The sequence below is a fragment of the Sminthopsis crassicaudata genome, chromosome 1 (assembly GCF_048593235.1).
Source record: "Sminthopsis crassicaudata isolate SCR6 chromosome 1, ASM4859323v1, whole genome shotgun sequence".
NCBI lineage: Eukaryota > Metazoa > Chordata > Mammalia > Dasyuromorphia > Dasyuridae > Sminthopsis > Sminthopsis crassicaudata.
Window position 1 is genome coordinate 419,443,830 of NC_133617.1, and position 15,123 is coordinate 419,458,952.

The 15,123-nt window shown below is 36.1% G+C and overlaps 1 protein-coding gene across 5 annotated transcripts in view; it reads left to right on the forward strand.

Annotated features, from left to right (window-relative positions):
* Positions 1-15,123, forward strand: part of UNC13B (unc-13 homolog B) — a 339,532-nt gene that overhangs the window by 92,857 nt on the left and 231,552 nt on the right. For all 5 annotated transcript variants that reach the window (XM_074280308.1, XM_074280310.1, XM_074280309.1 and 2 more), the window contains exons 4-5: positions 13,459-13,576; positions 14,228-14,351. In XM_074280308.1, the coding sequence (XP_074136409.1) occupies positions 13,459-13,576; positions 14,228-14,351 (242 nt within the window). The remainder of the gene's footprint in view (positions 1-13,458; positions 13,577-14,227; positions 14,352-15,123) is intronic.

The window sequence follows — 15,123 nt, forward strand, 5'->3', positions numbered from 1 at the left end:
GTTCATACAAGTCTTCCCAGGTTTTTTTTTTTTTTTTTAAATCATCCCTTTCATCATTTCTTAGAGGACAATAGCATTCCATTGCATTCATATATCATAACTTGTTTCAATTAATAAGTATCCCTTTAGTTTCCAATTCTTTACTACCACAAAAGGAGCTCCTGTAAATATTTCTATGGGTCCTTTTTTTAAAAATTAATTTTATAATTACAATCCTTCTTGACAGTACATATGCATGAGTAATTTTTTTTTTTTTTTACAACATTATCCCTTGTATTCATTTTTCCAAATTTTCCCCTCCCTCCCTCCACCCCCTCCCCCAGATGACAGGCAATCCCATACATATCAAATGTGCTATGGTATAATCTAGATACAGTACATATGTGCAAAACCAAACTTCCTGTTGTATGGTGAGAATTGGATTCCTAAGGTATAAGTAACCTGGGTAGAAAGACAATAGTGCAAACAGTTTACATTCAATTCCCAGTGTTCCTTTGTTAGGTTCTTACTAAGTGCTAAGTCGGTACTTAACAATTCTCTAGTTCCGGCCTTTCCTGGTAGTTTGACTTGTGAATTCCTAAGGAAGAGCTTGCATTCTTGGGAGGAGCAAGCTCATTGGTTGAAGTGGTTCTTCCCAGAAGTCCTTGCATTATCCCATGCCCATTCTCTGGGAGGATAAAAGAGGACAGCACTCCAGAAATAAGAGAAGTCTCTGCACTACATCAGGCTTGACGGGGCTCTCTGCAGGAAGGGAAGTCACTTCTCTGGACCAGAGTTAACAGCAACTGCCTGGAGACAACAGTTCTCTACAGGAAGAAGAATCTGTCTGAGAGATTTGAGTTAACACAGAAGATCTCCTTCTAGAGAGCGATCAGCAGCTTCTGGAGACAACAGTACGCTACATTCCTTCTCTGGGTGTAGCTGTTTCTGTCCATCATTGATCAACTGGAACTGAATTAGATCTTTATGTTGAAGATATCCACTTCCATCAGAATACATCTTCATACAGTATCTTTGTTGAAGTGTATAGTGATCTCCTGGTTCTGCTCATTTCACTCAGCATCAGTTGATGTAAGTCTCTCCAAGCCTCTCTGTATTCCTCCTGCTGGTCATTTCTTACAGAGCAATAATATTCCATAACATTCATATACCATAATTTACCCAACCATTCTCCAATTGATGGACATCCATTCATTTTCCAGTTTCTAGCCACTACAAAAAGGGCTGTCACAAACATTTTGGCACATGCAGGTCTATGGGTCCTTTTCCTATTCCTTTGATTCCTTTGGGGTATAGTCCTAGTAGTAATGTTACCGAGTATAGTATAGTTTAATAGTTCTTTGGTGGGTATAGTTCCAAATTCCTTTCCAAGACAGTTAAACTATTTCACAGCTCTACCAATAGTGCATTAGTGTATCTATTTTCCCATAACCTCTCCAGTCTTTATCATTTTCCTTTTTAAAATATTTTATCCAATCTAATGGGTATGAAGTAATACTGCCTAATTGTTTTAATGAGCATTTCTGTAATTATTAGTGAGAGGATTTTTTCATATTCCTTACATATCTTAGAAATGAAATCTTTATCAGAGAAATGTACTACAAAAGATTTTTTTCCTCAGTTTTCTTCTTTTCTTCTGCATTGGCTTTCTTTTGCAAAACCTTTTAAATTTTGCATAATCAAAATTATCCATTTTATATCTTGGGAATCTTTCTATCTCTTGTTTGGGTATCAGTATTTCCCCTATTCATAAATGTGACAGGTAATTTCTTACTTGCTACACTAATTTGCTTTTGATACCAACCTGCATCCATTTGGACTTATTTTGGTATATGGTATGAGAGCTTGGTCTGCACCTAATTTCTACCATATTCCTCTCTATTTTTGTCCACAGTTTTGTAAAATAATAAAATTTTGCCCAAAGAGCTAGGATATTTGGGTTTATCAAATAGTAGGTTTGTGCTCATTTGCTTTCTATATCTTCTTGTTGTTCAGTTGTTTCTATCACATCTGACTCTTCATGACTCCATTTGGGGTTTCCTTGGCATTTTCCCAAGTTACAGGAGTTGTCATTTTCATCTCCAATTTATTTTACAGATGAGAAAACTGAGGCAAACAGCGTTAAGTGAATTGCCCAGGGTCACAAAGCTAACAAGTATCTGAGTCCAGATTTGAAGTCAGAAAAATGAGCCTTTCTGACTTAAAGCCAGGTACCATCCAACTGCCAAATTCTGTTCAACTTCTGTTTGTTACGCACTACCAAATTGTTTTGATGATTACAGCTTTGTAGTATAGTTTGAGTTCTGGTACTGCTGATCTCATTTTTTTTAAATTCTTTTGCTGTTTTTGACTTTTTGCTCTACCAGATGAATTTTGTTTTGCATTTTCTAGTGCTATAAAGTAATTCTTTGGAATTTAACTGAATAAGTAAATTAATTTGGATAGTATTTTAAATTTTATTAGTTCAACAACCTATGAACAATTAGTATTGCTCCAATTCTTTAGATCTGTATTTGTGTAAAGAGTTCTTTTGTGGTTGTGTTTCATGTGTTCCTGTGTGAGTCTTAGCAAGTATATTCCCAAATATTTTGTACTATATGTAATTATTTTAAATCAAATTTTTGTTTATATCTGTCCTGCTAGGTTCTTTCAAGTGTTAGGTTGTTTTTTGGGAGGTGGGTGAGGTTGTGGCTTTTTAAAAATATGACGATTTGTATGGGTTTATTTTCTATTCTTCAACATTGCTAAAATTCATTATTTTGATTAAACTTTTTAATTGACTAGAATTCTCTACTATCACAGATAAACTACTATAGCATCTGCAAAGAGTGGTAACTCTAGTAACAAGCAAGACAATAGAAATGACATATGTCTTATTCTGTTCCCATATAATTTTTATTTCTTTAGTTAGATTTCTCTATTTTAAAAGTTTTTCATTCCAAAAGCTTAGAGATTAAGTATTTGGTAGGGTGGTACCTATTTAAAATGTTATTTTTTTAAATGAGAATTTCAGTGAATGAGTTCAGTGAGTTTTCATGAATAAACAGAGTTGAGAAAGAAGTTACTAAGAGTTGTTTCTGTGTCAAAGTTATGCTTGAGTGAACTATTTTTAATGAAAACACTTTGAGGTAAAATACATTTTTAGCAAAGGTACTTTGCATGATCATTTTCCCTTCTCTACCTAAGCTTTCCTGTTTTATAAGAAAAGACCTTAAGTCTAAAAGGTATTGTTCCAAGATGTTCTGTAGGGGGTAATCACAGGAAATTCTTTAACACTAAATTAGTCTCCATCAACAACACAGGGTCCCCTAATTCACTGTTGCTGGAACATTTTGGAGAGTAATCTGGAATTATGCCCAAAGAGTTATTAAATTGCCTTTATCCTTTGACCTAGAAATACTGCTACTAGGTCTACTTCACAGGATGGTTAGGGAAAAGGGAAAAAACCCTATATATTCTAAAATATTTATAGTAGCTCTCTTTGTGGCAAAGAACTGGATGTTGCAGGGGTGCCTGTCAAGTGGGGAATAGCTGAACTAATTGTGACATATGATCATGATGGAGTACTACTATGCAATAAAAAATGATGAGCTTGATGATCTTAGAAAAATATGCTTGCACACAATAATGAAAAACAAAATAAGCAGAACCAAGAGAACATAATATTCAGTAATAATATTTTTTTTAAGAAGAACTTTGAGCAACGGTAGTTATTTTGACTAGTATAAATGCCTAAATTAGTTAACAAAGGACCTGTGAAAGAAGTTGCTATCTATATTCAGAGAAAGAACTAATGAATAGATGTATAAAATGTTTTTACATGTATATATTTATGCATATACACATATACATATTTTCGTCTGATGGTAGCCTCTGTAATGTGCTGTTGTCATATGTAAAGTTCTGTTGTCTCCAGAGACTGCCAATTGTTCTCTGGGAGGAGATCTGCTGTGTCAACTCAAATCTCTTGGACAGATTCTTCTTCCTATAGAGAGTCCTTGTCTCCAGACAGTTACTGCCAACTCTGGTCCAGAGTAGTGACGTCTTCCTCCAGAGAGCCGCCTCAAGTCTGGTCTAGACAAGACTCTCTATCTCTTGAGTGCCACCCTCTTTTATCCTCCCAGCGAATGGGTGTGGGATAACGCAAGGGCTTCTGGGAAAAATTACTTCAACCAATGAACTTGCTCCTCCTAAGCATGCAAGCTCCTCCCCAGGAATTCACAAGTAAAACTCCCAGTAGAGGCCAGAACTAGAGAATTGTCAAGTACCCACTTAGCACTTAGTAAGAACCTAATATCTCATTATCTCATTAGCACTTAGTAAGAACCTAACAGTAGCCCATCTCTACTATGGAGGGTGTGGTTGGGAAGGGGAAAAAATTACATGATAATTTTATTATATATTTAAAAGGAATATCAAATATAGTAATTTTGTAGTTTTCATGTGTAATCATCTTTTTCTATTCTACTATGTTATGGAAATACGTATTTGTTAAGTTCAAATTGAAATAAATTCAAAACAAAACACAAGATCCTCAGATTTAGCAGATTCTATTCACTTCCCCTGATTATACCATTGAGCTGGTGCTATCTCATGAAAGATTTTTAAGACTTTGAAATTCTCCTGAGCATTGACATAAGAATTTACAGGAATCTTTTATTCTAGAGTATGACCTAGCACATTACTTCCATTTTATTACTTAGTATACTATTGTTTTGGAAAGTCATCTATCACTATGAATGTTTAAGTAGTTGACTATATGGAAGAGTTTGTCCTGTGAAGGCTGGAGTCAGTATATCAGCTAGTAAAGCCTTGCAGTCTTGGGGGATTAGAACTAGTAGCAATTATTTGTGAGAGGAGATTGTAACCCAAGTACTGAAGATTATTTTGTTTTTTATATTGCCATCTTTGCTTCTATAATTCCATGCATTCTTTCTTTTTTGATATTTTTATCTATAAAAACTTTGTGAGAGGGAGTGGGTGTGGGAAGCTAAGTACCTGGATCCTGGGTTGCAGTCATGTTTAAAATTTCATTAATATTTGAGATTCTTATCCCCATTTACTAAATAGCAAAAGTGACTCCATCCAGAATTATTAAATTACATAATAGTCTCTAGCAAAAATTAATTGAACTCCAGACCTCTTAGGAGTTTTCTTTAGCAGTTTTTTACTATTTCGAATAAAATAATGTTTCAAACTAGGTGGCTGGAATTTTCAAGAAAGACAAGTGATTATTAAAATTTTGACAATTAAAATTGACAATTAAAATAGAACTGGTCCTAGAGTTAGGAAGAACTGAATTCAGTTGCAACCTTATATATGCACTAGCTATATGGTCCTAGGCAAATCACTTAATCTCTGTTTTCCTCATTTTCTTCATCTGCAAAATGGAGATAATAACAGCACTTACCTCCCAGATTATTGTAAAAATTAAATGAAATGACAATTGCAAGTGCTTTGCACAGTGTTTGGCACATAGTAGGTACTATATAAATGTTAACTTTTGTAATGATGGTGATTTATAAATGATTAATAGTTGGTGTCTATATTTAAATTTTCTTTTGCTTTTAAGCTTCAGGTTTCAGATACTTATGTTTGGCTCAAGAAAAGGTAGCTGCAGCCATTTTAACATCTCTTCACAGGCCTGTAGATGCATTAAGATTCAGTACTCCTGTACCCCTAAATTAAGGGGAATAGAAGAGATCGAAGAAATCAGAGACAGCCAGACATGTAAAAGAATCACTAGTGATTAGGTGCGTCTGTTGACTGTCATTGTTTTTTTTTTTTTTTTTTTTTCTGAGGCTGGGGTTAAGTGACTTGCCCAGGGTCACACAGCTAGGAAGTGTTAAGTGTCTGAGACCAGATTTGAACTCTGGTCCTCCTGAATTCAAGGCTGTTGATCTATCTACTGTGCCACCTAGCTGCCCCAACTGTTATTGTTAAATGTAAATATTGATTTTTCTTTTAATTCAACCTACCTATGAGGCTATTGAGAATAAATTGTGTTCTCCCTAAAGAAGTGTCCATTGGCAATAGAATATTATTTCAAAGTAAGCCTTCCCCATTCCACCTCCATTTTCTCCTTCTTGAAGCATTTTGGTTTTGCAACTTCTCAGTAGTAAGAGATATCTTCAGCATCATGAGACAGAATGCCTCTTATTGAGTCCAATCATTCTGTAATGCCAGAGAAACTGAGGCAAGATATAGATTAGAGAATTTTTAATATTTTATTAGAGGAAGAGATTGGACTGGGGACAAAGCAGGATCTATGTTGACCCCAGTCATCTGGATTGGACTATTGTCTGAAAGTATCTAGCAAGGAAGGAGGAATTCCACAGATTCTTATAGGGCTCTAGCGATAAGGAAATAAAGGCAAGGGGGGAGGGCAATAAGAGCACTGGTGAGCGGGAACTTTCAGGAACAAACCATAAATTCGGTTCTGACAGGTTGGGGGTGAAAAAGGAATCATAAATTCTGATAAGTTGGGAGTTTAGGAGACATTAAGTCTGAGATGGAAGATATCTGAGATAAGCCATCTGGAGGTTTATGACTCTATGGAATGCTAGTGGTCAGGGCTCCTAAACCTAATGATTTCAGTCACTAGGGAGACTGAGGCAGAACAATTCAGGGAAGCTGAAACAGAAAAATTCAAGGAAACTGAGGCAGAACAATTCAGGGAAGCGGAGGCAGAGAAACTGAGATATAACACATTCCTTGCATTCTTCATCTGCCTTCATGTGGAAAACTATGTCATAGGCCCACTGTGAATCTTTTTTTTATTTACTTGAGTCTTCCATCATCTTGCATACTTGCTGACATTTTTCCTGGCTTTGACTCTGAATTCAAATCAAGAAGCATTTGTTAAATACCTTTTCTGTTTTAGGCATTGTACTAAATCCCAGTGATAATAATAAAGGCCAAAAAAAACCCCAGTCCCAGCTCTCAAGGAGCTCATGGTCAAATGAAGCAGACAGTATCCAATTATGTATAAACAAAATGGACTGGATAAATTAGAGATAATCAAATTAAAAATAAAAATGAAGGCACCAACAGTAAAGGGAATTGAGTCAGATTAATATGAACTTTGCTTAAGTTAATTTTTGAATTGTCACTAGATATGACCTTGTTCCCCATAGCCATGCTTCTGCTCTGATAAAAAAATTTTCAAGTAATTTCATCCTTCCTTTTGTTGTCAAATTTCTTTAATGAACAATCTAAGAATGAAGAAAGCAGAAAAAAGAGAATAATATATGCAGTAACTTCAGTTGTATAAAAGAAGAGTAAAATAGCAACAAAACTCAGAAAGTCAAATCTAAAATGATATTAATATAGTGATGATAAAATGATATTGATATAGTGATGGAAATGGGAGGAAAGATATGATTAACACTGTTATCCTCCTGATGAGGATTACATGGAGGCAAATACTGGCATGTAGCTGTTGAGTATTGAACACAGCAGGAATAGAGATATTAATCAATGTACCATATTGCAATCTGGAATGAAGAGACCTTTTCCTCTGAACTGAGGGAACTGAGCATACCATAAATCTAAGCAGCAGATCTTCAAATAGGAGGAAGCTGCAATCAATCACTATAGGCACACTCCAAAGAAGTATCTCTGTGTGCAGGGTATACAAAACATACTATTGTTTTTTGTCTTACGTGGGTAACAGCCATTATCAGTGATACAGTAACTTTCAGGATCAATCCTGAATTCTGATCATCCTAAAATTTTTGTAGACATTAGGTGATTATTGACCAGGTATGGGTCAAATAGTCTGGGATCTTGGTTCATTTGCTGATTCTTTTTATCCTTCAGTAATAGATTTCCCTTCTAATTTTAGAAACTATGGAAGTATGGACCATTAAGTCTAAATACCTCATTTTACAGATAAAGATAATGAGACTCCACTAGGTTAAGGCTTGCCTTAGGCCACAAAGGCAGAAAGTGGAAAGCTCAGGTTTCAGTCTCGGATCCTCTCATCCAAATCTAAACACTGTTTATGCTATACTACTGTGCTTCTTCTCCAGACCCCAACATATATTGAATTTGCATTTTCTGTTGCTAACTTCCTTACTATCTCAGAAGAGATTTCTTTCTTTTTTAAATCCTCCATCTGTGCTCTTTATACTTCTCTTAAGCACTATGTTATGAATATTCATCCATTCCCTCTTCAATAATGTTAATTTCATACAATTTTAGAATTTTAGAGCCAATAGAGACCTTAAAGATAACATGCTTTCCTTGTTTTCAAACAAGTACAAAATTGTTTGAAAATGACATCATTTGACCTTACCTGCTTTATTTTTTATTTTATTATTAATATTTTATTTTTCCAAATTCATGCAAGGATAGTTTTTAGCATTTACCTTTGCAAAATTTTGTGTTCCAAATTTTTCTCTCTTCTTCCTCCCCTCCCTAAATCAGCAAACAATCTGAAATAGGTTAAACATGTGCAATTCTTCTAAACATATTTTCCTATTTTTCATGCTGTGTAAGAAAAATCAGATCAAAAGGGGGGGAAAAAAACACCAAGCAAACAAACAATAACAAAAAAGGTGAAAATACTATGCTTTGATCCACAGTCAGGCTCCATAGTTCTCTATTTGGATACAGATGATACTTTCCATAGCAAGTCTATTGGAATTGCCTTGAATCATCTTATTGCAAAGAGTCAAGTCTATCACAGTTGATCATCACATAATCTTGCTGTCACTGTGTAAAATATTCTTTTTATTCTGCTCACTTCACTTAGCATTGTTGTACCACAGTTCTCTTTTATTGTTCTGACTCAGTTTCCCTAATTGTTCTGCCTAAATTTCCCTAATTGGTCCTGACTCAGTTTCCTCAATTGTTCTGCATCAATCCCCTTAGTTGCTTCATCTCCTCAGCTCTGGTTCATTAAGACTGGTATAAGTTAGAGTTTATAAATTGTCAATGTGTAAACTCAAAAAGGGGGAGTTCAAGCTTTCTGTCTCTAGCTAGACACTTTCTTACCTCCCAGTTAGTAAGAATTTATGGTCCTACCCCCCAACCTGTCAGAACTGGATTAATGGTTCCTGCCTGGAGATTTTCACTCACCAGAGTTTGGACTCCACCTCCCTGCCTTTGTTTAGCTATTGTGTATAAATGTCATGGAGAATTCACATTGGCAGCTGGATTCTTGGAGATAATAGTCTCATTCAGTCCTGGGACCAAACCATGGATCCATTTGGTCCTAGTAAATCTCTCCCTTTCAAATAAATTATTAAAAACTCTCTAGTCTCTATCTTGTCTCAGATTCTCCAGCAGTACATTTTGAGGTCTCACCAAGATATTAGAAAATGAGAGCAGGAGTAGAGATTAGAGACCTTTGGGTCTTTGCCTTGGGCCTTGGGGTGGCCGGAGATCTGGGTTCTTGGCCTGGAGAGGCTGACTCTCTGGATATTTTTCCAAAGTCTCTGGAAAAGAGAGCAGTTTTCTGACCAGCAGGAGGAATACAGAGAAGCTTGGAGAGACTTACATCAACTGATGCTGAGTGAAATGAATAGAACCAGAAGATCTCTATACACTTCAGTGCTGTATGAAGATGTATTCTGATGGAAGTGGATATCTTCAACATAAAGAAGATCCAACTCACTTCCAGTTGATCAATGATGGACAGAAATAACTACACCCAGAGAAGGAACTGGAAAGTGAATGTAAATTGTTAGCACTACTGTCTATCTACCCAGGTTACTTATACCTTCGGAATCTAATACTTAATGTGCAACAAGAAAATGGTATTTACACACATATATTGTATCTAGGTTATATTGTAACACATGTAAAATGTATGGGATTGCCTGTCATCGGGGGGAGAGAGTGGAGGGAGGGGGGGGGATAAGTTGGAAAAATGAATACAAGGGATAATATTATAAAAAAAATTACTCATGCATATATACTGTGGAAAAAAATTCTAAATAAAAAAAAAAAGAAAGAAAAAAAAAAAAAGAGAGAGCAGTTTTCAGCCACAACCATGTCTGATGCCTTGATAGTGGACACTCCATTTTGGCCATGGGAGAGTAAGTCTGGTGTCTTATGATACAATCTGATCTCTGTTCTTTCTGTGCTAGCATTGGATTCTTAGAATTACAGGACACATGATGGGTGTTAAATTCTGAGAGTAGTGTCCATTGGATGCAGTGTAGCACTCTGGGTTTCTTCTAAGACACATCCGGTTCTTTGTGTTAGTTGGCACAACACATCATGTAAGTCCAGGATTTTTAAAAATCAACCTGTTCATCATGTCATATAAACAATAATATTCCATTCCATCTATATACTATAATTTATTTGACAATTCCTCAATTGATAGGCAGCCACTTAAAGTTTCTTGCCACTACCAAAAAAAAGGCTGTTGTGAACATTTTTCATGTGGCTTACCTGTTTTATAGGATCACAATGTGAGTGAAAGGGACCTCAATTTAGTCTAATTACATCTTTGTTTATAAATAAGGAAACTGGAGACTCAAGGAAGTTAAGTAACTTACCCATAAAATGTTTTATATAGTTTATAAATTCATATCCAATCTTATTTCCTGTTTCTAGATTGAAAGCCCCTCAAAGGCTTAAAGAAAGGCTTTTTTAAAGAAAATAGTATTTTACTTTTGATTGTTCACTGTTCAGAGGCAATATATAGTAGATGATTAATGTCTGTCAAGTAAAGTCTTTCTTTTTGTTTATTATGTAAAAAACATTGAGCCTTGAATAAGGCAAGATCTTTTAAGCACTTGTGAAATGTGTGGTATCTTGGATTAGACTAGATGACCACCTTGCTTTGGATCTCACATTTATCTACCCCAAGTTATTCCTACTTTGTGGGTCACAATCTACTCCAAGTCATAACTTATGAGCCTCTACCAGTATGATGAAATTTTCTAGTAATGCCGAGGAATCTAATAATGAGGTAATTTGTTTTAATACCTCAAATCTGTTCACATTTTCTGATCATGTCATCATGCTACTTTCTCCAAATCTATTTCCTACTAGGCAAACTTTCTAAACCCTGCTGAGTTTTCATTTCCTCATCAATAAAATGAAGTAGAATGGCCCATACACCCACAGTTCCTAAAATAATTAGGAAGGAAATGTGCTTTTTCTGCAGAGTAACAGAAATCAGGCATTAAACCAGCATTCCAGACCATCTAGACTTTCAGTGCTCTTTGCTGATCTTTTCTAGGTTTTGCATCTCAGCTGGCCCTTGCCCAGCATCCCTTTGCAGGGAGAGCTTTCTTCCTTGGCCCTCCTCAGTTGGGCTGCATCAGAGTTGGCCGAAATCACCCATGTTCTTTGATTCTTTTAAAGGAGGTGGCCAGTACCGACTAAAAGTCTCTGGGTGCTGGTGTCCTTAGCACTCTTAGATGCTGGCATGCTTCTCTGAGTAGGCAGGTACGCTTTCTTGTCTGCTTCCTCAAATAAAAGAGTGAGTAATTCTATGGTGAGGACAGTTCTCTTCTCCACAAGTAGAAAGGACTGCGCTCTCTAGAGAAGACTGACAAGGCTGATGACATTTGTCCTCCTTCCTCAGGGAAACCTCAACCTAGCTTGTGTCTCTGCACTTTCTTTATGTGTGCATTTACAGAGGTGGTAAAGTTAAGCTCTAAAGCTGCCCCATCTAGCTCAGGGCTTTTTTACACAGGGAGTGTTTTTATAAGTTGGGCAGATCACTTGATCTCAGTTATCTTGTCTGTATGATGTGGGGGGAGAGGAGTGGGATTTGATGCCTGCTGAGGTCCCTCCAGGGCCTCACCTCTGCTCCCATAGTGCTGTAACCTGCAGAGAGAGATGTGGCTTCATTCTTATGAATGTCTAAGATGTTGATGGGCCTAGAGAAATGGTAGGGAGAGAAATTCTTTCTTTATTAATAGATGTGAAATAATAGTAGAAAGAAAACTAGATCTGAACTCAAGGAGACTGTACTTTGATTCCAGTTTTGTCAGTTTTGTACTGCCACTCTTAGTATTGTTAGGAGAATAAAACGAGAGCATAAATATAGAAGTGTTCTGAAAATTATAAAATATATAAACGTCAGATGGTGGTGGGTTTTTTGGGGGGGTTGTATTCATATGTATATGTATATGTATTTTTTGTTTGAATATATGATTATATAAATCATGCACACTGGGAAACTACCAGTATGGAGACCTCCACCAATATACTGGCAATAGATTGGCATTTGTCAGTGTTGTGCTATAGTTTCCTTTTGTTGTCCTGCCTCACTTTCCCTAAATTATTCTGCCTCAATCCCCCTGGTTGCAATTACCCTTTTCCTGTTCATTAGAGCTGAGATAATTAGAGTTGTACAGATCTGGCCACTCTGACATTCCAAAAGATAAAACTCCACATGTCCTATTTCAGATACCTAATTGGCATCCTCTATCTCTAAGTTCCAGACTTTCTGTCTCTAGTTTGACTACCCCTTTTACTCCCAGTTTATTAGAATTTATGGTCCTACCCCCAACTTGTCAGAACCAAATTGATTGGTCCTTGCCTGGAAATTCCCACTGTTTACCAATGCTCAGACTCTACCTTTGTCTCCCTGATCTTGGAGCCACATATATAAATCATTAGAATCTCACATTTGATGCTGAATACTTTGAGACATCAGCCCTGGGACCAAAATGGATCCTTTGGTCCCAAAAAATCTCTCCCTCTTGCCTCAGTTTTTCCAGCATTACATTTATACCTTATAGTATTAGAGAATTGCCTGGGGCATTAAGAGATTAAATGACTTTTAGGGGGACACAAACCAGTTTAGTTGCAGCAGGTCATAAATTCAGGTTTTCTGGACTTTTAAGGTTTTAATTCTCAGCACACTACCCTGTGCTGCCTTTTGTGGCATATAAAATATAAAAATTTCTGAGTTTATATTCTACCCTAAAAAATGACAACAATGTGACATCATTATTTGTCAACCTTCTGGTACTCTCTCCATTGTCTGACTGGTGGCTGAAATGAGGGCCTTAACATGTGAGGAAAGAGGCAAAAGAAGTTGCTAGAGAGGAAGTTGCTTCTCTAAAGATGCATTCCATGATAAGTTTTTAGGAACCTTCAAGGTGCATCAGTGTCACATAATGCTTTTTCCCCCTTATAATATAGATGACAAACCATGTATTAAACTATACATACACTTTGAACTTTATGTTGTACTGGGGGCTCAGTGTGGTATAGTGGGATGAATGTTAGCTCTACTCAGAGAACTTGGATTCAGATTAAACCTCTGTCTTGACTTTGGAAAAGTCATTTATCTTCTCAGTGCCTCAGTTTCCTCATGTTTGGAAGGAGGGGTTTGGATTGATTGGCCTCTGAATTCCCTTTCCATTCTGGATCCATATAACTTATGCCACATGTAAGTTAAAAGTAGGTAAGTATGTTTTTTGTTTTTTCATAGTATCTGGATTTCCTCATTAGGCCTCTTTTGTTTCTTTTCATTAGTGAGATCAGTCGCTTGGACCTGGGTCTAAGTGTAGAAGTATGGAACAAAGGCCTGATTTGGGACACAATGGTGGGCACTGTGTGGATTGCACTGAAGACCATCCGACAGTCAGATGAGGTTAGTTATTTCCTTTCTTTGGTCCTAGTAATGTTAATTCAATTCTCTTCTGCCTCTTTACTAATTGGAAGTATTAGCTCAAATATGAGAAACTGAGTACCTAGAATTCACCTAGAGCATTGTAGAGTGAATATGGAGCCAAACTAGAAAATTTTGAATAGAAATCTAAAAGGGGTTTTTGGTTAAAGAGTTTCATACTAAAGAGATGGCCTTCATGAGCTTTCTGTACCATGTCAAAATGCTAAAAAATCCTGCTGGAGTAAGCACAATTAAAACTATACTGTTCTAGTTAAAGGAATTAGAGCAGAAGTTTTAAACTTTTTAATTAAAAAGAAAATTTTTTCATGGTCCGCTTTGACAGTCTGGTAGAGTTTATGACCCATCTTAGAATAATATTTTTAAATGCATAAAATAAGTGCATTTTTAAGTTCATAAAATATAAGGGATTAACAAGGAAACTGATTATATGGAAACATTTTTCAAAACACACAGCATTGAAGAAAAGTCAAGGTGAAGGACAAAGGGATGAGATAAAAGAGAAATATGGTGCTTTCATATGGAGCATATATGATTGTCAGAGATTCCTTACTAACAAGAGGGTCTAGAAGAAATAGAACTTTAAAGCTTAATCTTAGATTTATGCTCCTTTAGGAAGGCCCTGGGGAATGGTCCACCTTGGAAGCAGAAACGTTAATGAAAGATGACGAAATCTGTGGAACCAAGAACCCAACACCCCATAAAATTTTGCTAGATACAAGATTTGAATTGCCTTTTGGTAAGTATGTTTGATTATGTTTTTGACCAATCCATGTACATTTATATGTTATTTTAGAGTTTTTCTCCAGCTATTTGCATGTATGTCTTATCTCCTCAACTAGGTTATATACTCTTTGAGGGCAGTAATTCTTCCTTCTCAATGAATTGGATTTTAAAATGAATTGAGGTGTAACAGATCATGAAAACTTGCTTTTTAAGAAGTTTGGTTTGGTAGAAATATTTATCACATAGTCACTTGTATTACTTTACAGATGTCACTTATCCCATGAGCATCATTAATTTATTCTATTTAAAATATTTTAATTATTTATAGTCTTGAAATCTGCATTCACTTTCTGTTTCTGATTTTCAAGTTTTAAAGAAACTTGAGTATGCTAATAAGTACCACAGTAACCAAAAAGACTGAAAGACCAGCTGTTATTTCAGAAGCATTTAATTTTCTGAGTTGCCTAGGAGTGAGAGTTTCATCAAGAATAGCCTTTTTAGGCTCTGTGTTCCAGAGGAGGCTAAGGTTGCAACAAGGCCATAGGGACTGACCTTCAAGTTCACCTCTAAGATCATTTCCAAGATATGGGAAAATCAAGATCCTGGCTTTTGGCTCAGACAGAAATGAAACCAAAAAGAGGACAGATGTGACTGAATGGGAGAGATCTAGAAACTTATTTTTAAATGAGCTAGAAAGGAGCTCATTTTATTTGAAAATAAATGTCATGAATAACACCAGCAAGAAGATAAAATAATCACCTATTCTAAGCTAATCTGCCTCACTG